Below are 24,166 nucleotides of genomic sequence, written 5' to 3'. Positions count from 1 at the left end.
GTTCTGTTAATGCTGTTCTGTAAGCAACCAAGAAGACCCACCTTCCAGTTTATCTTTGTGTTCTTAAGTACTTGCTTGGGGAAAGAAAACCAAGATCCATCCAGTTCGCCTTCCACCATCCTGGCAGTTGCATGACATGTCATGTCCCAAACTATATGTTATATCCCGAGACATTATTTCCTAAGAGAAATCTATCTAATTTATTCTTCAAAGAATCTCGAAAGCATGAGACCACCATCTCCCTCGGGAGCCTGTGGCCATATGTTTGCTACTCACTCACCGAATAGTGCTTCCGCAGATTCGTTGTGAATTTACACCCCTTCATTCGCAAGCTGTGTCCTCCGGTTCTGTTGTTCAGTACAAGATAAAACAGGTTATTGTTGGGATGGTTCCCAACAGCCTATTATTCCCTCTGATGGTCAGGTTGAGAAGAGAGGAGCTTCTTGTGTGAGCTTAACTCATGTGTGAGCAATCACATGAGTATAAAGTGCAGACTATTAGTGCACCAGCACTTTTGACAACTGAGCTATTAGCAATGCATGTTTGAAGCCCACTGTAAACTAATTGCTTGCAATATCTAGCAAACGTTTCATGTTTTGAAGACAGGATAAGGCACTGTATCAAATGAAAGATTATTAACAATAGTAATAACTTGCACTCATAGTAGAGACATCCGTTGGCTGAGCTGGTTTCAAACCTCGCTCTCTGGAGGTTAGCGATATTCCATTCCTATGGATCATGCCAGAACTTAACCTAATATTTTTTGAAGCTGGTCAGCTCTTAACCATTCCACAAATAAACCACTCTGAAGGAGCTGGAGTAGAAGCTTTTGTAGAGGGTAAACGTTACACCTTAGAATAATATCAGGGAGTATTTTTTGTAACTTTGTAAGTTCAGATGTGAAAAGTTAGTACTGTACTCCGTAAACAACAAATGATTTGGTTGTGAAATTTGTAAGTTTATAATTGTGGTGATGGCCTTCACAACAGCTGCTTTGCATAAAACCAGTTTTAATTTGACAAAACTGTTTCCTGTTGTCTTGATGAAACTCTTTCATAATTCTTCCATAAGATTTTCACAAGGAGTGGCTATGAAATAGTACATATTCAAATTTTAAGGAGTATTTTTTCCCTCCCAATACAATACAACAATTGGTGATTCATTCATGGCTATTTGAAGGGCACTTCTGTGTCCAAATTGGCCGCCGCATTTGCTTACAAAAATCTATACGGTATATTATGTGAAGCACGATGAGACTTCCTCCCAACTTGAAAGGCGTAATACCAAATGTAAGAATTGATATTATTGCACCTGCTCCACTTCTAATAAAATTACCCTTGTATAGCTTGACATATCCAGCTACATATTAGAAAAATACTGCTCTATGTTTGTAATCTAGGTCAGCATTTTCAACACATTTCTTAACACAGAACAGATTCCCCCCCCACCCCCCCCTCCTGCCACGAGGATCTTCAAAGGGCAGTCATTTAATTGAATACTGGGATAGTAATACTATACGGATCAGATGACTTTGTAGCATTTATAAAATGGTGCAGTGTTTAACACTGTGTTGTCGATTTGATTTTGGACAGTGGGCAAACCTGGAATGAAAGGACAGCCAATAATTTTTTTTAAATTTTCCCTTTCAAGCTTCAAGGTCAGTTGCTGCTATTAAGATTTGTACCAAACATACAGACACCTATTTCACATTAAAATGCATCAAGTACAGTCGCAGGATGAACAGTGCAATGAGAGCCTGCATTTGGCTACAACACCTTCTCTGGGGGAGTTTCATCCCTTTCTCGCTACTCCGAATGATCAGTTTCCACCTGTCGGCCTTGGGGGAATTGATGTAGCACAGTTTATAGTGATGTGATTTTCACGAAGACCAGTTTTACAGACATACTTTTCAGGCATTCAACGTGGCATCTTTTACAGATATGTAAGTAAATATAGAGGAGGAAATATCATAAAAAATCCACTTTAAGGTTCAAAGTAATGTAATCCTTTGCTAATCTTGCAAATTCCTAAAGTATTTGATGTATTTTACAGTAAATAATAACAATAATCCTTGCATTTGATATAGTCTTATCACGTCTTGGAGACGTCTCAAAGCGCTTCACAGAATATTCTGTAAAGTGAATTGATGGTATATTTTGTGGGCGAAACGTGACAGCCAATTGCGCACAGCAGTGTCCCACAAACAGTCGTGGATTGAGTGACCAGTTTTATTATTGTTTTTTTTGGAAGGAATCATTATCTGCGGAAAAGCGATCCGCCAATCGACTAACAAGCAGGTTTCTACTTACTGCTGGGTAAACAGAGGTGTGTGGAGTAAGGAAACTTGCCCAACGTTTCGCCCTGCCGGGAATGATCGCACGTCTCTCGCTTGCGAGGCGAGCGCTCTTACCACCGAGCTACAGGACTCCACATCTTCAAAATGAAATCTGGCAGTATTTATGTGTGTTATTTTAAGCTATTTCCACACTTTGCTTAATAATTGAAGAGACTTTGCAAACATTTTCTAAAACACGTAAGTTTTTAGTTTGAAAGCTTTCAGTTTCAAGAGGGTCCTGGCTCAGCCAAGTGGAGGCAGCGGGTCGTGCAGGTCAGAGAAGTACTAAATGAATACAGGTTTGAACATTGTCACCTGTCCAGTATCCTTTTGGTGTTTGTTTTTCGTACATCAATCCTTGTCTCAGATGTATTCAATTAACACAGCTAATTCATCTGGTGAGAGGTGGGCTGAAGTCCTGGGAATGTTCCAAGTACAGTGTCATGGACCTCATGCCTCTTAATTGTCCACATTTTCAGAGATGCAATCTCTGCATCTGTCGCCTGTACTGTTGTTTACACCACAATGTCGCAGTGCCACAATGCTGAATATGCTTCTTAGAAATGTGGACAAGCTGCAATAGTTTAATGGTATTTGAAAAAGAGGCAGAAAGTTCCCATTAGGTGTCAGGCTGGCTCATTTGACTGTACTCCTCTGAGGCAGGAGGTCATGGGTTCAAGCCCCATGTTAGTCTTGACAGATCCTCCAGTGGTGTGCTAAGTTTCGCTGCACTGTCTACAGTCTCGCCTTCAGATGAGTGATAAACCAAGCTCCTATCTGAATCTAATCAATTTGTAGCTGTTTGCTAAATTGCTAAATTGGCTGCTGCATTATAACCTACAAATACACCATCGCTACACTTTACAGAAAAACTCTGTAAATTGCTTTGAGACATTGACATGCAAAGCCCCCACATTAGAGGATCTTAGGGATCAAATGCAAGGATTATTATCACATAATTACATCCTCTGAGCAGCTATCTCCCACACCCATCCATTGTGCTTGCCAGCCTCTTCTTGCACCTTGGCGGATTTCCCTGACTCCAATCTGACCTCTCTGGCCCACTGCGGAGGCTCAAAGTAACCCTTCCCATCCTTTTTTGAATAGGTAGATCCCAGTGATGCATAGAGTAGCAAGGCACGATTCATTCCAGTAGTTCCACACAGTGATCTTATGATGGTGGCTATGTCGTAAAGAAAGCAAGCAACTAAGAAGGCGAACGGCATGTTAGCGTTCCTTGCAAAAGGTTTAGAGTACAAGAGTAGGAAAGTCTTGCTGCAACTGTATAGGGCCTTGGTGAGACCGCACCTGTGTGCAGTTTTGGTCTCCTTATTTAAAAAAGGACATACTTGCCCTAGAGGGGGTGCAGCGTAGATTCACTCGGTTAGTTCCTGGGATGAGGGGAATGACCTATGAGGATAGGCTGAATAAACTAGGGCTATATTCTCTAGAGTACAGAAGAATTAAGGGGGATCTTATTGAAACATATAAGTTTCTTAAAGGGTTGGATAAAGTAGCCACAGAGGGTCTGTTTCCCCTGGTAGGAGAATCTATAACCAGGGGTCACAGTCTTAAAATTAAGGGTCAGCCTTTTAGAACAGAGTTGAGGAAATATTTCTTCACTCAGAGGGTAGTGAATTTATGGAATTCACTACCCCAGAAGGCTGTAGATGCTCAGTCCTTGAACATCTTCAAGGCTGAGACTGATAGATTTTTTAAAAAAAGAGGGATTAGGGGATATGGGGATAGGGCAGGTAATTAGAGTTAGGTCAGAAGATCAGCCATGATCTATCGAATGGCGGGGCAGGCTCCAGGGGCCAAATGGCCTACTCCTGCTCCTAATTCTTATGTTCTTATGAAAGAATGTGAATTTGTTGGTGATTCTCTGATTGCTGTCCACCAGCAGCTGTGGCATAAACGAGAGATGCTCTGCTGCGTTAGCTCAGGAGTGCTATCAGGGTGAGGCAAAGAGAGGGAAGGAAAGGAAGTTACATTAACAAAATGTCTCAAAAGCAGCTCGCAAAATTACTGCGAAGTAATAGTGACTGTATTTGTAGGCCGATGCAGCAGCCAATTTGCGCAAAGTAATGTTCTACAAACAGCCACAAAACAAATGAACAAGCAAATTTTATCGGGGGCTGGAGTGGTGTTGGGAGTAAATAAAAATTGTTTAATTACCTTATCTAGATTTTTAACAGTAAATTACGTATACTGCATGTTTTAATGCTGTTTAGAGCCATTTACGTTTTTATCTCCACTCTGGAGCTGTTTCCTTACAAATGCCACTTGTAAGAAAGATTTCATTGATCCAGGCCAGAATGCTAAGAAGAAGTAACAGATTATTATTATTATAAGGTGCTTTGGATGAAAATGCAAATTCAAAACGTTTCTCTGGTCTGCCCATAGAGGCTCAAAAATAGCATTCTTGATTGATTCAGAGCATGAGAGTTACAGTCAGTCATTGTAGCCAGAGAATGCTGTTTCTAATTGATTCTTGACCACCTCCATAAACTTGGTTGACTTCAGTCTACAATGCGCTGTTTCCAGCCTGAGGTAAAATTGGCAGCATTTCTAAATGCAAAACCAGCTTTAATTTGTTGTTTTCCCACCCTTCCATTTACTCTCCTCTCCTGCAGCCACACCCCACAGCATCTTGCTTCGCTCAGTTTGCCGCACTCTCATCTCTTGAGTCATGACGTTCAAGCCCCATGTCAGGAATTGAAGTTTAATCTCGGCTGACACTCAAATCCAGTGCCGGGAATCCACTACATTGTCAGAGGTGCCGTGAGTGGAAGGTCAGGAGTGGAAGTATTAGCTGATTTTTTTTCTTCCTTCCCCTTATTCTTTCACAAATTGACCCACCACCATGACCCACAGGCTGAGGGAACTACCTCAACTGGTATCTGGTTCTGACCTCCACCACTTCGCTGGCCTCTGTCTCAAACTCTCCGAACTGAAGCATAACCATGGCATCCAGAGATTGCCTGTGTATAGATTTTGAAACGCGCCCATAAATAATAGTTTGAAAAGCTGATGAGAGGCATTATAATTAGCTATGCCCATCCATGGATAGGAAAGGAGAAAAGGTGTCCCCCCCCCATGGTCAAATAGCCTGCTGATGCTCATTGTCTCAATTCCCACTTGATAATAAAATAAATAATCCTTGCATTTGACATAGCGCTTTTTCACGTCTTCGAGACATCTCAAAGCGCTTCACAGAATATACTGGAAAGTGAATTGACTGTATATTTTGTAGTCGAAACTCGGCAGCCAATTGTGCACAGCAGTGTCCCACAAACAATCCTAGATTGAGTGACCCAATTTTTTTTAAAAGGGTTTGTTACCCCCATAAAAGGGTTCAACCAATTGACTAACAACCGGATTTGTACTTAATGTTAGAGAAGCAGGTGTGTGGAGTAAGGAAACTTGCCTAAGGTTTCGCCCCGCATGGGAATCGAACCCGGATCCTCTCGCTTGCGAGGTGAGTGCTCTAACCAATAAACTACAGTAAGAGGTAATAGGTGCACATGTAAAGTATACAACCATTGAGTCAGTGTCGGGGGGCTGGGGGCAAGAGAAAAGAAAGTAAGATATATCTTGTCCTATCATCGTGGTTCAATGTATCTCTGCATTCTTCTGTTGTTTTCCCTTCCCCCCCCATCAAGCAGTTAAATGCATTCAAATGATTTTTGGATTGGAGGTTTTGAAGTGATGCTCGTACATAATAGTTTGAGAAGGCAAATGATTGTTAGCTGTAACCCAGCGATTATTCAAGGGCGTTTACTGCTGGTGCCGTGTCAGTGATAGCGCCAGGTAAAGAAGATAAATGATTCTTTATTCTTTTAAAAAACTTTGTCTCAGTAATTGTGGCGACTCTGTGAGGAGTTTTACTGAGGGTAAAACTCAGCTTCGCACTTCTGCTTCTGTAATCTGCAGAGAGAAGGTAACAAAAGGAAAGGGTCTTATCTTACCTCACCTTATATACATTTTTTCCCAAAAGTTTGATTTTTCTTTTTCCCCTTAAAAAAAAATTCTGGTAATATGAGAGCTGCTACCTGTAAAGTGAATTTTTTCTCTCTCGTTAGCCGGGTGTCTGACAAATACAGAAACCCATCAGCGTGCTTAAGAGTATTGAAACTAGGCTGAGAGTTCCACATACGTACAGAACAGAAATTTCCCCATGTCTGGAATGGGCTGTGCACTCACTCTCTCCCCAGAGGAAAGCACCCTTCTTGCCTAATTCCTGAGAGCATTAAGCATAGCAAGAGCTTGTTGAGCTACAACACCCTACCTGATAGCACATTGGCTTGCATGATTAACCCTGTAAAGTGCAGAGGGGGCCCAGAGCGATTCACAGTTGTACAGTGTTGAGTTACCCGCTTCCACCCCCTACAATCTGTCCTAATTTACCAGTCAATATACCCTTCAACACGGAGGGCACATTACCTTGTCTGTTTTTATAGCTGGTCTGGAGCCTGCCTAGAAGCCTGAGTGATGGGGTGGGGGGAAAGAGAAAAGATTATCAATGTAATGAGGGTGGGTTTCCATCACTGTTTAGGAGGGCTGAGGAGAAGTTCTTATTTAAGTGTATCACAGAAATAATAATCTTTACATTTGAAATAGCACTTTTTCATGTCGGGGGAGGAGGATATACTGTAAATTATATCTTATTTACAGTATACAGAACTTACTCCTTCAATATTTAAATATGCTGACTTTGTATGACAACTTTAGCAATTAACAGAGAAATTGAGTAAAGATACTCCGATTAAGTTTTAAATGGCTAAGATTGTTGTGAATGATTATGATAAAGTTGGTGTGCTGGCAGTCTTTGAAAATGTGCACTTGTCATTCTTGTAGCTGCTATTAGTAATAATTATAATTATAATCCTTGCATTTGATATAACGCCTTATGACGTCTTCTAGATGTCTCAAAGCGCTTCACAGAATATACTGTAAAGTGAATTGACTATACTTTGGGGCCGAAACATGGCAGTCATTTGCGCACAGAAGTGTCCCACAAACAGTCGTGGATTGAAGTGACCAATTTATTATTGTTTTTTTTTAAAGGAATTATTACCCCCTGAAAAGCCAATCGACGTAACACCTGGGTTCCTACTTACTGCTAGGTAAACAGAGGCGTGTGGAAGCCCATCCTTTCGCCCTGCTGGGAATCGAACCCAGGTCTCTCGCTTCTGCTCTATTCACTGCACTGAGTTACAAGACTCCATAATTAAATACTGTATTGGTAAAAGCAATGGTGAGAGTGCAGCTGAGCCACACCAAACTGAATGTTCATGGGTCTGGGTCTGTGCAACATTCTGATAATGCCAAAGGCTTCACATTCTTTTCAGGATTGGGTTTATTTTTCTTTGAAGCTCAGAGCACTTTGCTATGTTTGCAAACAGGGTATGCCACAATTTGTTCTGTTGAAGATCATTGTTTAAGTATTGGGTGGAGGTGGAGAAAAGCTCTCTGGCTCCAATTGATGTATTGTCATCTTTTTGATTGGGATATGATATCTAATTATTTTTCTTATGCACGGACGGCTAGAAGCCTCATGCCCAAAATATTACTGATATTATAAAAGATAAAGGTTTTCTGAACTTTCTGTCTCCCGAGTCTCTTTTACTGTAACAGTATTGACAATTAAGTACAGCCCGTGACTGATAGTGACCATTTTAAATACATGTGTTTTAATTACACTTAATTACAACAACAACAAATTACAATTGTGTAGCGCCTTTCATGTCGGAACGACATCCCAAAGTGCTGGACAGGCAAGGATGTGCACCCGAGCTGGGGGTTGGTATCAAGAGGGGTGGAGGGCAGGGAGGGTGGTGGTAGGAGCGTGACCGAAGGTGGGGTCGAAGAGGAAGGTCTTGAGAAGGGCCTTGAAGGAGGCAACAACAACAAAATTACATTTATAGAGCGCCTTTCACGTCGGGAGGACGTCCCAAGGCGCTGGACAGTCGGGTCAGAAATTTCACCGAGCATGGGGGAGGGGTGGGGTAAGGATGAGGGAAGGCGGAGAGGTGGGAGGGTGTGACTGTAGGCACAATCGAAGGAAACATGGAGCGGGCTGGAGCCCACTGAACGGAGGGAGCGGGCAGATTGGCAGGCAAGTGACGGGGGCTTGGGATGGAGTTGCACATCGTGGGGGCAGAGAGGCTGAAGGCCTGATTGCCGATGGGAGGACATGGAGCAGGTGGAATTTCACCGAGCGGAGGGAGATGACAGGCCGCTATGGGTTTAGCAAGTCACGGGAGGAGTAAAGCCATGGAGGGCTTTGAAAGTGAGGATGAGGATAATTATATTGTCCTGTTGCTGTTGGGCTTATTTAGTGGGGGCAGCAGGAGTTTACCATAATGGTGCACAATAATGTGGAAATGTTCACCTCGCACTCACCTTGATTAAACTCAACCTATTGCTTTCTTTGATTTAAAAATAATGGGAGAACTTTTCCACTGCCTATCACCTGCTTATTTCGGCCATTGGGATGTTCTTAAACTTCACCTGGTTCTCACCTTTTGCAATCTGGGAACTACAGAACCTCACAGCAACTATTCCCGTTTCTCTTCAGTTTGACTACAAGATTTCCATTCCCAAATACTTTGCCCAGAAGTTTAGCAATGCTCTATTGCTGTTTCATACTACATCTATTCAGGGCACTGAAATGTTGTGTAAATATTTAACTTTTTAACCAAATGTGGTCATATCAACCATGTTTAAACTTGTTAACTTACTATTTCACATTTATGTAACTATGTAACTAATGTCCTGTTCTCTCTTATTACTTGGATTGGAGGGTGAGCAACATTGTGTTGAAATTGAGATAGTTGGTATTTTTCACATGGAAATAATTTCTTTTGTTTTGTTTAATGCTACTTGCTGTTTCCAGCTGCGTATTAATCACCAGATCCTTGACTTTTAGGGTATTTTTTGCCTGAAACAGGGTGACCCTATTATATTAGGTCCACCTATAGTGCAGCTACACTTCCGACATTGACTGGCCAGCTTCCTGGCGTAGAGCACATATGGAGTGCACAGGAAGTGAGCAATGCTTCCTGCACATAGTGCACATGCATACAAGTGTAGGAAGTGATGTCTGACACTGCTAAAGCGATGACTGACAGTCATATTTTATCGTGTCTCATTTTATCGCAGTGTCTGAGATTATCGACTTAAATCAGCATCAAAACAGGGTCTCCCCCCTGTATATTTTTTCCAATGTTTTCCCTTTGCTGGCCCTGCCTCTTCCGCTTCTGAAGAATCTTAACTTTGTTTTCCTTCTACTGGGGCACAGTTCCAAGGATGGAGTTTGCTGTTCGGTACTCTGTCCGAGAGGCAATATTCACATGTGATCTTGAACAGTCAATGTTGGCTGGTTATTGAATTGTGAGGGTGGTAAGGGGGAAGATACGTCACAGTCTAGTCCATTCCCATTGACAGAAATGTCTGTGAACTTGCACCTATCAGCGGTGATGTCTGGATTATGTCCATGAGCAGGAACCGTGTCTGTTTTTCTTGTTCCTACCCAGGAGTGGTGAGGACAATTATATTGTCCCATGTGCTCTGCCTAGCAGAAGAGCCTCAACTTTTCTGTCAAATGGGAATCATGTCAATGAAATGCAAAGTAGTTCTTGCTTCCTCAGTGGTGTTATGCTTGAGTGGGTTGAGATATAGTCCATCACACTGTACTGTATGCAGTGTAAAATATATTCAAGTTCTTAGTGAATCAGAATCATTCTGGGCGATAGATAGACTGTATTGCAAGATATGATGGCTGGTAATCCAGACTTCAGGCTGTTCTCCAGGTGAATGTCAACAAGACCGATGCCCTCCTGATTGGCACCCGACAGCGCCTCCACCCCTCAGGCACTGTCAGCATTATTCTAAGCCTCACTGAGCCAGTCTGGAACATAGGCGTCTTGTTTGATGCTCAATTGTCCCATCTACCCTACATCCGTGCCATGACCTACTCTGCCTTCCCCCACAAGAGCAACATTGCCCGGCTCTGCCACTACCTCACCCCTCAGGCCGCTGAAACCCTCATCCACATGTTCATCACATCTTGGCTCGACTATGCCAGCTTCCTGCTTGTTGACCTTCCCAACTCTTCTCTCCACAAGCTGCAGAACTTTCCCACACCAGGCTCCATGACCCTATTACCCCACCCTCGTCCGGCTTCACTAGCTCCCCATTCCCTGGAGAATAAAGTTAAAAATCCTCGTCCTCACCTTTAGAGACCTCCATGACCTGTTAACTCTATATCAGCCTGTCCATTGGTCGGGCCTTCAGCCTCTCTGCCCCACCCTTTGGAACTCCATCCCACAGTCCATTCGCCTTGCTCCCTCCCTTGCCTCCTCCAAGACCTATCTCAAGACTCTCCTCTTCGACCGTGCCTTCGGTGACCGTTCCTGATCCCAACCCCTCTGCCCTTGTCTAAATCCCTGACTATCCAGCGCCTTGGGACATCCTCCCAACTTGAAAACGCTATGCAAATATAATTTGTTGTTGTTGTTTTTGACATAGGTTTAGAGTTGTAAAGGGCAATTTAAGGGCAGACCCTGGGAAGTATTTATTTAAACAGTGGGTAAACGACTGGAACACTTTGCCAGGAAGGGTGGTTGAGGTCAGGACATTGGATTCATTTAACAAACAACTGCTGTAATGTGTTGTTCCAAATGTCTTCCTCACAGGATGGGTGATATGAACAGAGCAGCAAGCAATTGCTAACCGAAGAAATAGCTCAAAAAATGTTGTTTTTGTTGGTATTTTGTGAAATTCCAGAGTAATAAACACCAATTCCAACAATATGTGTGGCCTAAACTATTTTTTAACAGAATGTTTCTCAGTGTTTTAGAGAGAAAGTTAAAGGCCAGTGTAGGACATAGTGTAGCAGTGTTTCTGAGCAGATTGCCTGAAAAACTGGGCCTACGTATGAAAGAAAGTGGGTTGGTAACCAGAAGATACAGATTTAAGGTAATTGGTAAAATAATAAGAGGGCAGATGAGGAAAAATTTAGTTACGTTCTGGAATACACTTTCTTGAAAGGATGGTGGAAGCAGATTCAGTAATAACTTTCAAAGAGGAATTGGATATATACTTGAAAAGGAAAAATTTCAAATTTTGAAAGACTATAGGGAAAGAGCGGGGGAGTTGGACTAATTGGTTAGCTCTTTCAAAGAGTTGTCACATGTTTTAGAAATGTTATTTTAAAGATGTTCCTGCAATTCAGGAGAAATTATGTGCATTTTTAAGCAGCAGAGAAGATTTTACATTTTGAGATGAACAACTCCAGGACTGTGTTAAACAATGGTTAGACATTGTGTGGGACCCAAACTGCATTTTTGTCACAATACATTGGCTGATTCGTTCATGATCCCCAAAAAAGGAAATGAAAATGCTAAGGCCTCAGAACGATGCTGGCACGATGGGCTGAATGTCTTCCCTCTGTGCTGTAAGATTCTGTTAAATCATTTACAATTTATGATTTAGATTTGTTGGAATTTCTTATTTTTGATACACAATACTCCACGACATACATTAGCAGTTCTGAGGCTTTAGCTTTTTCACTTCCTTTTTTGGGGATCATGAACGAATCAGCCAATGTATTGTGACAAAAATGCAGTTTGGGTCCCACACAATGTCTAACCATTGTTTAACACAGTCCTGGAGTTGTTCATCTCAAAATGCAAAATCTTCTCTGCTGCTTAAAAATGCACATAATTTCTCCTGAATTGCAGGAACATCTTTAAAATAATGTTTTTAAAACATTTACTTAAAATTAAACATTGTAAAAGTTGCTGCATATAATAACAAAGGGTAATAGTAAAATAGCTTCACCTTTTTTCCAATAGACTAACAGGGAGCAAGAATCTTTTAAGTTGCAGTACATAAAAGGAAACCACTATTGGAAGATGATTTAACTTCCAGGAAAGCCTGCCCAATTGTGTTTTTATAATATTTTTCTTCATAGAATCAACATGAAAAGCTTTGGGATGGTTGTTTGATTTCACTCCCAGCTTCAGAAGCAGTCAACGTATTTTTGTGAAACGTTTCCTTAGAAAACGAACAGCTCAGCTCGAAACGCCTTATGTTTCCTTATTTTTCAGTGGAATATTTATTGGGATTGCTTCATGGATGTTGGCTGGCAAAATATTGCATTGTTGCATTCTTGTTGGTTTTTAAAAAAACACAGGGAATTTTAAATTGTAATTACAATGGATGTTCATTTTAGTGAGCAGAATGATAACTTTTTGTGAAAAATTGTGATGGATGCACTGCTTCATGGAGGTCCTGTTGCAATTTATTTATTTTCATGGGGAGGTGACCCTTCTTACTCGTGGCAATGAGAAGCTTATTACATGGATGTTGGTGGAAGTATTCTGCTCAAGTCCCTTGAACTTGTACACTTATACTGTAGTTATATTATATATTATTACACTTATACTTGTACATTGTTTGATTTTTAAATAATTTCAGTGGATTATTCAAGGCTGGGAAATGGGAGTAAACTATCTGGTGACATTGAGGTTGTGAAGCCTTTTTATTTCCACAGTTCTACTTCTGCATGGGGAGTTTTAGACCTCTGGAAATCCCTTAGACCCTGGAAAAAATTAAAAAAGTTAGTTTTATAAAGTCCTCTTAACATCTGGGGAAAAGTCTGCAAATCCTGTAATAATACAGTACAGTATAGATAANTTTTTTCTGGTTCCCGTATGTTGTTTGGATGAATTCCCAGAATCCACATTCAAGGGGATACTAAAAGTCGTGAGATCCACAAGAGTGAATTAGAGGAGGAATTGTAACGTTCTTTCGGCATTCCTGGATTTTGCGTTTTAGGCACCAACCCATTAGGATCAGCGGAGTTTAATAACTGTGCCTCCAGCTGCTTCTGGAATACTGAATGTATCTTTAATGGTGACATATTGAGTGATTATCGCCTGAATAAACTGTGACACAAATATTTAAATTCATTGTGACTGTGAATTGATACATTTGCGTTTGGTATCATTCTTAAACATCATAACAACAATAACAACTTGGATTTAGCGTCTCAGAGCGCTTCACAGTAAGGCTGCTTTAGTTTCTCTACTCTTTTGTGTTTTGTCCGATCGATTGGAAAACCATGTGTGCAAAGATTAGCTTTGTATATGGTTATGCTTGGATATGATTCTTAGCTTAGATATTATCACTAGAAAGAGTATGGAATAATTTACAAAATTCATGCATCTTGAATTTGTCCAGTTGCATCAGTGCAGTGGTGGCCAACCAAATAAACACATTTTTTTTCTTTATTTAATTTTTCTTAATTTATGGTCGTGCCATGGGATATCGTGGCTTGGTAGCTACTGGAAACAAGGTATTGATTTGGTGCGGACTTGCCTGATCTGGTGTGCTTGTTCGGCAGGCCACTTCTTGACAGCCGAAAGGTAACGCACCAGTGTAATGCACTTTACAGCAAAATACGTGATGCGCTTTGCGACAGCTCGACAAAGTGATAAGTTTCTATGTCAAATGCAATGATTATTATTTTTTTATTGGTGCGAACGGAAGAAATCCATGTTTTGTGTTTTGTGTTCTAACTAAAATAATTTCTAGCTACTAAGTTCTGTCGGTGTAATAGTTGTAACGGCCCAGGGTTATATTGTTAGGCTATAACGTCAACCACCGTAGATGGGAAAATGGGTCCAAAAACACAAGGTGTGCTGTATGGAAACAAACATTGACCACAAATTGGTAGAGATGTTATTTAAGTTCAATTTTCAAACTATTGTATGCCCAGTGTATTCAGGAATACGAATAGTCGTAGGCTTGGTTTACAGAATAATTACGAAAATCACAAAGTAAAGTTTTTCCTTAAAAGCATTCACCAAGTGTGTATAGTTCAATAGTAGATTGTGGAAAATCCAAAAGTCCTTGATATGAATTTAACAGGAATACTGCTCAAACTGAAATGATTTTCTGGAGTGTGGATTTCACCTGTTGGAATGATGTGCGTGATATGCTTCCAGTTGCCAGGAGGCATCCGCGCTCGGTTTAGAGTTTAAAAAAGACTCATTCATCATACACATTTTGCAGAGATAGAAGGGAAAAAAACACTCTAGAGTCAATTTTGTGCTATTTCTTAATTAAGAAATCAGGAATCTGTTCAATACTGCAAAATTGGTGCCAAAATGATTTTCTTTTCTATTTGCAAAATACACTTTCTGTGTCCTTTTCCATATGCCATTTATATTGTGTGTTTCACTTAAAATATATGTCTCATAAGTGATTTTCAGAAGGAGATTAATTATTAATGAAGTGAATGTAAGCGGTTGCACAGTGCTAAGAATTCTTATAAAAGAGCTCAGTCCAACCTGACTACTTTCCTTTGGAGATGGATTTCCCTCCTCCGGTTTAAAAGTTTTGTGTCCTTTTTTTTAAAAAGGCACAGGGTAACATTTTCCACGACCAGTCAAAATGCATTGGTTGTGTCTGGTTATAAATCAAAGTCAGTATCACATTCTTGCTGCAAAATATAGCAATCAGTGCTCAGGTTCTGGTCTCTGCCGAGCAGTGAGAATGTGATCTATGACTCGTGTAAGTCAGGAAAAGAATGTCAGCAGCACAGTTAAGACTTCTGGACTTGTTGATCTTTACAAGTTGAACTGAAGTGGCCCCTGCCTCCAGGCGGCATGCAGTCAGTAACGTTCCCACATGGAGGTAGGAGCTGCTGCCACTGTCAACACCCCCAGAGTAAAGAGATTTATCAGTGCAATAAAATGTTGTTTCATACTCTGAAAAATCCAACTAATCATACAGTATATTGATGCGGACGAGCCGATTGCAGTCTTATGTGGTCCATGGTAGCACAGACTGTGTCTGTGGAGATGGGAGGGAAGAGAGGGAAAAGCAAACTTTGCACGTTTGTAAACTAGACGTAATAGTTTTGAGGAGAAGAATTGTGTGTTTTTTCCCCTTCACATCCCACAGCACTTAGAATGTATGTAAAGTGTATTACAGTGCAGTACAAATTTGAAACTTGCTTTTTAACAAGTGAAATATTTAATCATAGAATTTTTCAACACAGAAGGTGTATATTCGACCCATTCTGGCTATGGATCAGCAAGAGCCATCTTTTGAATTCCACCTCCCTGCCTTTTCCCTGTACCCTTTTATATTTTCCCTTTTTGGAGGTTTGCCTAATTCCCCATTAAAAGCAATTATGGATTCTGTTTCAAACACTCCCTGGCTATTTGTGGGACATTGCTGTGTGTAATTTGGCTGCATTGTTTATCCACAAAATACACACAGTCACAACACTTTACAGTAAATCCTGTGAAGCACTTTGGCACGTCTTCCTGATGTGGAAGGCGCTATACCAAATACAAGTTTTTTTGGGTAGAATATTCCACATTTTAACAATAATAATAACATTCCTTGTATTTGATATAGCGCCTTATATTGTTGAGACGTCTCGAAACGCTTCACAGAATATACAGTACAGTGTAGTGACTGTATTTTGCGGGCGAAAATCTTTTTTTAATAATCTTCACCTCTCTCCCTCTGTGCTTTTGGTAATTAATATTATTTAACGGAATAACAAACCATTCTCTTTAAATTATTGGGTCATATTTTAATCAATTGGGTTTGGAAATGAAGCCAAATTCATCAAGTACAGGTATTTTTATGCTACGTTTCTGCAGTGATATACGATACAAGTAATCCTTGGGTTGTAGGGAGTTGAATAACACAATTACATCTCTGTGATAAAAAAATGTTTTCACTATTTGGCATGTTAATAATGTTCCTCCTGTCAAAGGCAGAGTGGTACTGTGATACAGTGGTCACTTGGAAGTAGGTGAGGCTGAGCAGACTAGGTTTGCGTCTGTCAGGTAGCAGTCTGCTTAGTTGGTTGAACTCTCGCCTCTGAATCAGAAGGCTGTTTGTGAGACATTGCTGTGCACAAACTGGCTGCCGAGTGTGCCTACAAAATACATGACCACTACACTCTACAGTACAGCTTTGAAACATTTTGATGATCGGGTTGGGAGGACATCTCAAAGTACTTGAAGCATAATGGATTGTGTTAACATACAATTTTGAATTGACAGATGTAATTCCTGAACCTTTCATTGTGGTCACTGCTGTGGACACTGAAAGGGACAGATAGTAATAATCCTTGTGTTTGACATAGTGCCTTATCACAAAAGGCACTGTATAAATGTACGTTTCCCCTATATCCTTTTATATAGATTCTACACAGAGGTTGGATTAAGACGGGAGACTGGAATAAGGAATTAACTGCACAATTATCCAAGCATAATTTTTACAAAAGGTTCATGAAGATTGAGGACTTCATAACAGTACACAAAATATCCCCTTCAATGAACTGAAGTCTAAATCCTACACTATAATCATAAGAAAGTATTGTCCAAAGCAATGTTGCACTAACCCAATTACATGGTTTTACCCCCACCCACTGCCCTCCACACCTGACTCCCAGCTCAGGTCCAAAAAACCTTGACTGTCCAGTGCCCTGGGACATCTTTCTGATGTGAAGAGAGCCATACAGGTGTAATTTGTTGTTGTTGTTTTTCCCTCCAATAGTTCAGATTGAGTGCATGACCTAAGTCTACAGTTAATGGTGCATTACTTATGATGTATAAATGCAATTTGTTGTGGTTACTCCAAACGGAGTATTGCAGCATTTTTGTGCTATTGTGGTCTGGAAAGTATTACCTTTACAGGTAAACTACATTTGATAGCGTTATTGACGTCAATCCCCGCTCTACCTAAAGTACAGCATTCATTAGCCACAAGCTGAGTGAAGTTGCCTGGAGGCATTAGCGTCTGCTCAGTTTTCAAGACACTCCTTATAAGTGAGGAAGAATGTTAGATTGCAAGAATACCTGTCAAACATTTTTGAACGTATGTGATATGCACAAAAGCTCTTCTGCCCCCATCCCCAATCTGAGTCTATTTCAAACCTGAAGCAGCAGGTGTTGAGGACCCGTACTGTCAAAACACTGCACCACATTTTGTACTTAATTCACATAGTACAAGCCCCCAATATGGAAAATGTGGCTTATCCCTCAGTGTATTTAAGGTCCAAATGTACATGTAAAATGGTAGTGTACTTTTATTAAATATGATTAACCTGTACATCTCAAGACCTCTTTGACTGCGTTTTTGGTAATCTATTCTCTCCCCATCGCCTTAGGCCCCCAGCTCAAGTGCCCAGCCCGCAGCGTCAAGTTCTTTGAGACATCCTCCCGATGTGAAAAGAGCTATATTAATGTAACTTCTATTGCAAAAGCATTCTGTTGAGTTTGACTGCCCTCTGGAGGACTGATCGACAAATGACTGAATCTTCCTTTGAGCAAGTGTTAGCAGACACGCACTTGAAACCTCTTGCTTTTCTTGAAAGATGATTGCAATTAAGCGTGCATGTGGGGGCTAGAGAGTTCCTTTAATCAACCTTGTTTTTCATCACATCCCAGCTCGGTTATTCCAATGCCTTCCTTGCCGGACTCCCCAGCATCTCCTTACACAAGCTGCAGACAATCCAGAACTCTGCAACCCAAACCTTCTCCTGCAGCAGGCTCCGCAAGCCCATACCCCATACAGGAGTCCTGGAGCTCAGTGGTTAGAGCACTCGCTTTGCAAGTGAGAGACCTGAGTTCAATTCCAGGCAGAGGGCGAAACCTTGGGCAAGTTTCCCTACTCCACACACCTAATAATAATCCCTCCACAAAACAAAACAATAATAAATTGGTCATTTTCAATCTACGACTGTTTGTGGGACATTGCTGTGCGCAATTGGCTGCCGCGTTCGCCCACAAATATACAGTCAATTCACTTAACAGTGTGTTCTGTGAAGCGCTTTGGGACGTCCTCCCGACGTGAAAAGCGCTATATCAAATGCAAGGATTATTATTATTATTATTATTATCTTCACTTGGCTTCCCAACAAATCAAATTCAAGATCCTTGCCCTCACTTTCAAATCTCTCCACGGCCTCACCCTACCTCTGTAACCCTAACACCCCACCTCTGTAACCCTAACACCCCACCTCTGTAACCCTAACACCCCACCTCTGTAACCCTAACACCCCACCTCTGTAACCCTAACACCCCACCTCTGTAACCCTAACACCCCACCTCTGTAACCCTAACACCCCACCTCTGTAACCCTAACACCCCACCTCTGTAACCCTAACACCCCACCCCTGTAACCCTAACACCCCCCCTCTGTAACCCCCCCCCCTCTGTAACCCCCCCCCCTCTGTAACCCTAACACCCCCCCTCTGTAACCCTAACACCCCACCTCTGTAACCCTAACACCCCACCTCTGTAACCCTAACCCCCCCCCCCTGTAACCCTAACACCCCCCCTCTGTAACCCCCCCCCCTCTGTAACCCCCCCCCCTCTGTAACCCTAACACCCCACCTCTGTAACCCTAACACCCCACCTCTGTAACCCTAACCCCCACCTCTGTAACCCTAACACCCCACCTCTGTAACCCTAACACCCCACCTCTGTAACCCTAACACCCCACCTCTGTAACCCTAACACTCCACCTCTGTAACCCTAACACCCCACCTCTGTAACCCTAACACCCCACCTCTGTAACCCTAACACCCACCTCTGTAACCCTAACACCCCACCTCTGTAACCCTAACACCCCACCTCTGTAACCCTAACACCCCACCTCTGTAACCCTAACACCCCACCTCTGTAACCCTAACACCCCAGCTGGTCTTTCAGCTCAGCCCAGAGAGCAGCTGGAGCATTTGAGAGGGTTTCAGAGGGTGAGTGAGGCCGTGGAGAGATTTGAAAGTGGGGGCAAGGATCTTGAATTTGATTTGTTGGGGGATAGAGAGACGGTGTGGCCAAGTGAAGATCCATTGATGGCTGAGCTATTAGCTATTCAGTCCTGCTCTCTGGAACTCCAACCCAGAGTCCCTTTGCCTCAGCTCTCTCTTCCCGCCTTCAAAATCTGGCTTAAATCTTTTCATCTGTGTAAAGCAGTCAATGTTATAAATAAATCAAGCAGTGCTATAAAAAAGAATACTTCTTTTGATGAATTTCCTACCACTCATCAGTTTGTTTATAACAATCACTTTGAACTTTTTAATATAATTTTTCTGTGTCTTCCTCCTATATTGGAATGCTATAACTTAGGCCAGTGAATTGACTATTATTTGCCTTATTACCTAAAGTACACATTTGTTGTTCACCGACCTTAGAAAAGGAGGGAATTTGAATTACTTTTACTAATTTTATACAAAAGATTGACAATATTAATTTTGTACAAAAAAACAATGAAATGTCATCATACTAGTTAAATGTAAACAAGAACAATATATAGCTCAACCGTAGCTCAACTTAGAAAGAACAACTTTCGTGTCAGTCAATTATATTGGGAACTGATTGCATTCTTGCTGAAAAGTTTGAACATTTAAATGCGTTAAACTTGTGCGTCAACAGCATAACTCATCAAAAGAAAAAAAACTTTTTTGTTCACTAGCTGGTATACTGCACCTTGGAGCTGTAGGATATAGGTTTGATACGAAGATTTTCACATGAGGGAGTTCGAGAGAGAGAGAGGAAAAAGTCTGAGTGAGAGGGAGAAGTCAAGAGAGAGAGAGAAACCAGAACAGGCGAGAGAGAGAGAAACCAGAGTAAGAGAGGGGTGAGAGAGAGGGAAAAAATGTCGAAGTGAAGGTGACTCTTGTCGCTCTGTTTTTTAAATACATACATTTATTTGGAAATATATTTGGTACAACAAAAAAAACAACAAAACACAACATTCTGTTTTCTGTAACCCGATACAGACATTTTATTCTTATATGTTTCATTTTTGCGGAGAGGCTCTTCTACATGGTGAATGTCGTCTGATGTCGGCCTCCGCGGAGTTGGGACCCGAGCGAGTTGGATTTCACTCCTGCAGTCATGGCAGGCATAGCAAAGTAACACTGAGCCAAGCAAGTTGATGCTCACCTTTTCTATAGGACTGGGTATATGGAACTGGGAATTTAAATAGTTCTAAATGTTATAATAGTGATCCTTGCATTTGATATAGTGCCTTATCAGGTCTTCGAGACCTCTCAAAGGTGTCACAGAATATACTGTAAAGTGAATTGACTTGCATATTTTGTGAACAAAACGTTGACCGATTGTGATGATTATGCCTACCATATAATTGATGTACAATGCATTGTTACTTAATGTGTTTCTTAATTTTAAAACTAAAATAATTAATACCTGGATTTAATAATTTAATAATTCAAAGTTAAGTCGTAAAAAAACTTAACAGCGTTGAATTAACGAGTGAGTTGAATTAACACATGCATTTTATGAAATTTTGTTGAATTTTATAATCTGTTAATAAGCACAGTTTGACCATTCTTTTGTTTCCCCCCTGGATATGACTGGTCAATGATATTTTTTTCAGTGAAAATAGTCATTTCCAAGGAACTTCATTTCTCCTTCAAAACACAGTCGCTACACTTTACAGTAAAATCTTGTGAAGTGCTTTAAGACATCCTTCTCACGTGAAAGGTGCTATATCAAATGCGATAATTATTCTTAATAATAATTTGGTATTGTATTATTAATAATAATTTGTGTAATACAACTTTTTAAAGCATTACCAGTTTCAAGTTTTCATTTTTTTTCCATCATAAACTTTTAGATAAATTATTTTGCAATTGAAGTGTTTGCAATATTCAGTACAGTATTACAAAATCAAAGGAAACTCTTCAGAAACTGGAGAATGTCTTTTCTGACTTAACGTGTGGCTGCTCTCTGAGCAAAATGTAAATGCGTAACTGGGTGTGGGGTGTGTAATCCTCAGAGAGCTGTACTGTTAATTCTGGCTGTTCAGCAAGATCTTTTTTTACACACGGCTTGTGTTACACGTAATTTGTGATGTGGAGGAGATGTAAGTGCTGGAATCACCATTCATCAGTCATTTAGTTAGCAGACGGGGGGGGGGGGAGACTGGATGGTGAAAGGCTAAGCAAGTATGTTTCCCCACCCAGTTTAATGTTAGAAACCTAGTGCCTCTGTCTGTAATTACCCCCCATATACATACATACACATACATACATACTGGTGCTCCAGTAAACTGACAGCTTCGAGACTTTGCGTGCGAGTGAGTTCAGCTGGCGATGTGTGGTCTGGGTGTGTGGTCTCCAGGATGGCTGAGAGGCTGCTAACAGGGTGGATGAGAAAGACCTAGTCTGTTTACTTTAATTTGCTTGGACGCAGGAACTCTGCCCAACATTTCTGGTGTGCTGGTTCCATAAGCAGTGGCCAGTCCATCACAGCTGCTGAACAGTCTGAAATACTTTACTTGTGCTAATCGCCCTCGCAGCTCGTAGATCAATTCCAAAGTTACACATAGACTCACCAGGGGTCAGAAGTGAATCTGAAGTGTAATGATCCAAGTTGAAATTAAATATTGTATTTTTCACTTTACTCCACACAGTTTTATTTGCAATTGTTGTCAGAAGTACACAAATGCACAATTCATTTGTTCAACCGTCATTTGTGCTGCTTTCCTTTATTGCTTTTGATTCCTGTATAGTAAGAACAAATTTTACAGATTTGTTTTTATTCACTTGATAGAACCAGTTGGTCCTGTTGTTGTTGCAATAAAAACTTTCAAAATAAAAAGCATTATCTTATTATTATTTCTAACTTTGTGTGTATCATAAGTAATCAAAATCTTCAGAATATTTTCTTCCTGTCTATGTCAAACTGTATTTTTTCTAAGATCAGTATGTAAAACAACCCGTGAATGACAAGTACAGGTAAATGTTGGAAAACAAAGCACAACTAAACTGGGGGGTTGGGGGTGGGGGGGGGCAGAATATTGTAAGATTGAAGCTGTGAAGGTTTTCTAATGTTTGACTCATTTACTAAAGGTTCATCTACAAAAATACACCATCACTGCACTTTAAAGTGACTCCTGTGATGTTCTTCGAGAACACCTCCTAATATGAGGCACTATATCAAACGGAAGGATTATTATTATCTTATTTTTTTCTGCTTAAGGTTGAATAGATTTTTAAAAGGTTCCGGGTAAATAGTCTGCTCTTTATGGTGCAATAGTATGTATTGTAGACATTTTGGAGAACTATTTGTATGCATGACTTAAGTATTCTATGTTGTTTTCTGTATTTATAATATATGTGAACACAGGCATCCTGTTATGGAAGTGGAGTAAATGCAATGCAATATAAATAAACTTGCTTTTTCAAGTTGGGTAAAAATTGCATTTATTCAAGTAAAGTAAAAACATTTGCATCATTATTTTACTGACTATTTGAACACAATTTTATTCTTAAACCACAGGACTAATATGATTGTACATACTTTGTAAAATATTGACGGAATCTTTTAATTGATACATTGAACTTTGGTTCCAGTTACTGGTATTTGTAACGCATATTGATGGATATGCGTTACAAATACAATCTAACGATTGGTGGATCGCTTTCCGGGGGTAATCCCTCAAGAAAAATGTGGTCACTTATTCCACAATTGTTTGTGGGACACTGCTGTGCGCATTTGGCTGCTACATTTCACCCACAAAATACACAGTCAATCCACTTTACAGTATATTCTGTGAAGCGCTTTGAGACAACAACAGCAATTTACATTTGTATAAAGCCTTTCACATCAGGAGGATGTCCCAAGAAGACATCGGAATGATGTGATAAGGCGCTATATCAAATGCAAGGATTATTACTATTATATGTGTGGAACTCTGTCAAATTTATTTCAAGTGAAAGTGTTTATATGCTTGACTATTCCCTCACCAAAGGAAGGACTTAATTTTAATTAATTGCTTGTTCTTTTTCTGTATATTTTTTTGCAGATTTTTGTCTATTGTACCTTGGATGCTATTTTCAGAATCGATCCAGCAATTGAAGGCTGGCCATGGCTCGACCACGACAACCACCCCTGGTAACTGGGATTTCTCCTAATGAAGGATTTACATGGACAAAAGTAACAATCCGAGGGGAAAACCTGGGAACTGGACCCACTGATCTTACAGGTAAGCATCTAGTTTTATTCAGGAAAGCTGTTGTTGACTCATTTGTAAAGCCTGTGCCAGAATCTGTGGGCACCATTGAGGAAAGTTAGGTGACAATATGAAATGTTCATATTGATGGACTTACTCTAAAGTCTGCTGTATAACTCGCATCTTAATGCATTGCTCCTAAACGGTAAGAAAAGAGATTCTTATACACTTTCAGCTGAAGGGGAAACGTGACTTAATAATAATAATAATAATAATAATCCTTGCATTTGATATAGCGCTTTTCACGTCGGGAGGACGTCCCAAAGCGCTTCACAGAATATACTGTAAAGTGAATTGACTGTATATTTGTGGGCGAACGCGGCAGCCAATTGCGCACAGCAATGTCCCACAAACAGTCGTAGATTGAAAATGACCAATTTATTATTGTTTTGGGTTTTTGGAGGGATTATTATTAGGCGTGTGGAGTAAGGAAACTTGCCCAAGGTTTCGCCCTGCCTGGAAATGAACCCAGGTGTCTTGCTTGCAAAGCAAGTGCTCTAACCACTGAGCTACAGGACTCCACGAGCTCCACGGTCCTAGCTGGACTTGTATTTGAGGTTTGGGGGTTCTTTAGAGATTTCAAGTCGCTTTAAAATCTTCATTGCCGCAGAAATAAGCTCTAATTCTGAAGCTTGTTTTGTCCCTCGTGACTTCCTGGATAGCGGAAGTTTGTGCCGTTTGTAGTTGCAGACAGCTCAGGTTTACTCAGAAGTGTTTTTAATTCACCAAGGCTGCCAGTGAATA

At 40.7% G+C, this 24,166-nt stretch overlaps 1 protein-coding gene across 1 annotated transcript in view; it reads left to right on the top strand.

The window, feature by feature from the left end:
- Positions 1-24,166, top strand: part of exoc2 (exocyst complex component 2) — a 165,644-nt gene that overhangs the window by 14,678 nt on the left and 126,800 nt on the right. Inside the window, exon 2 of the mRNA XM_007889614.2 lies at positions 23,216-23,395. Within this exon, the coding sequence (XP_007887805.1) occupies positions 23,278-23,395 (118 nt within the window). The 5' untranslated portion in view covers positions 23,216-23,277. The remainder of the gene's footprint in view (positions 1-23,215; positions 23,396-24,166) is intronic.

Source organism: Callorhinchus milii, unplaced genomic scaffold (assembly GCF_018977255.1).
Source record: "Callorhinchus milii isolate IMCB2004 unplaced genomic scaffold, IMCB_Cmil_1.0 Scaffold2, whole genome shotgun sequence".
NCBI lineage: Eukaryota > Metazoa > Chordata > Chondrichthyes > Chimaeriformes > Callorhinchidae > Callorhinchus > Callorhinchus milii.
Note: the sequence above shows the minus strand (reverse complement) of the source record. Positions and strands in the feature narration are given on the sequence as shown.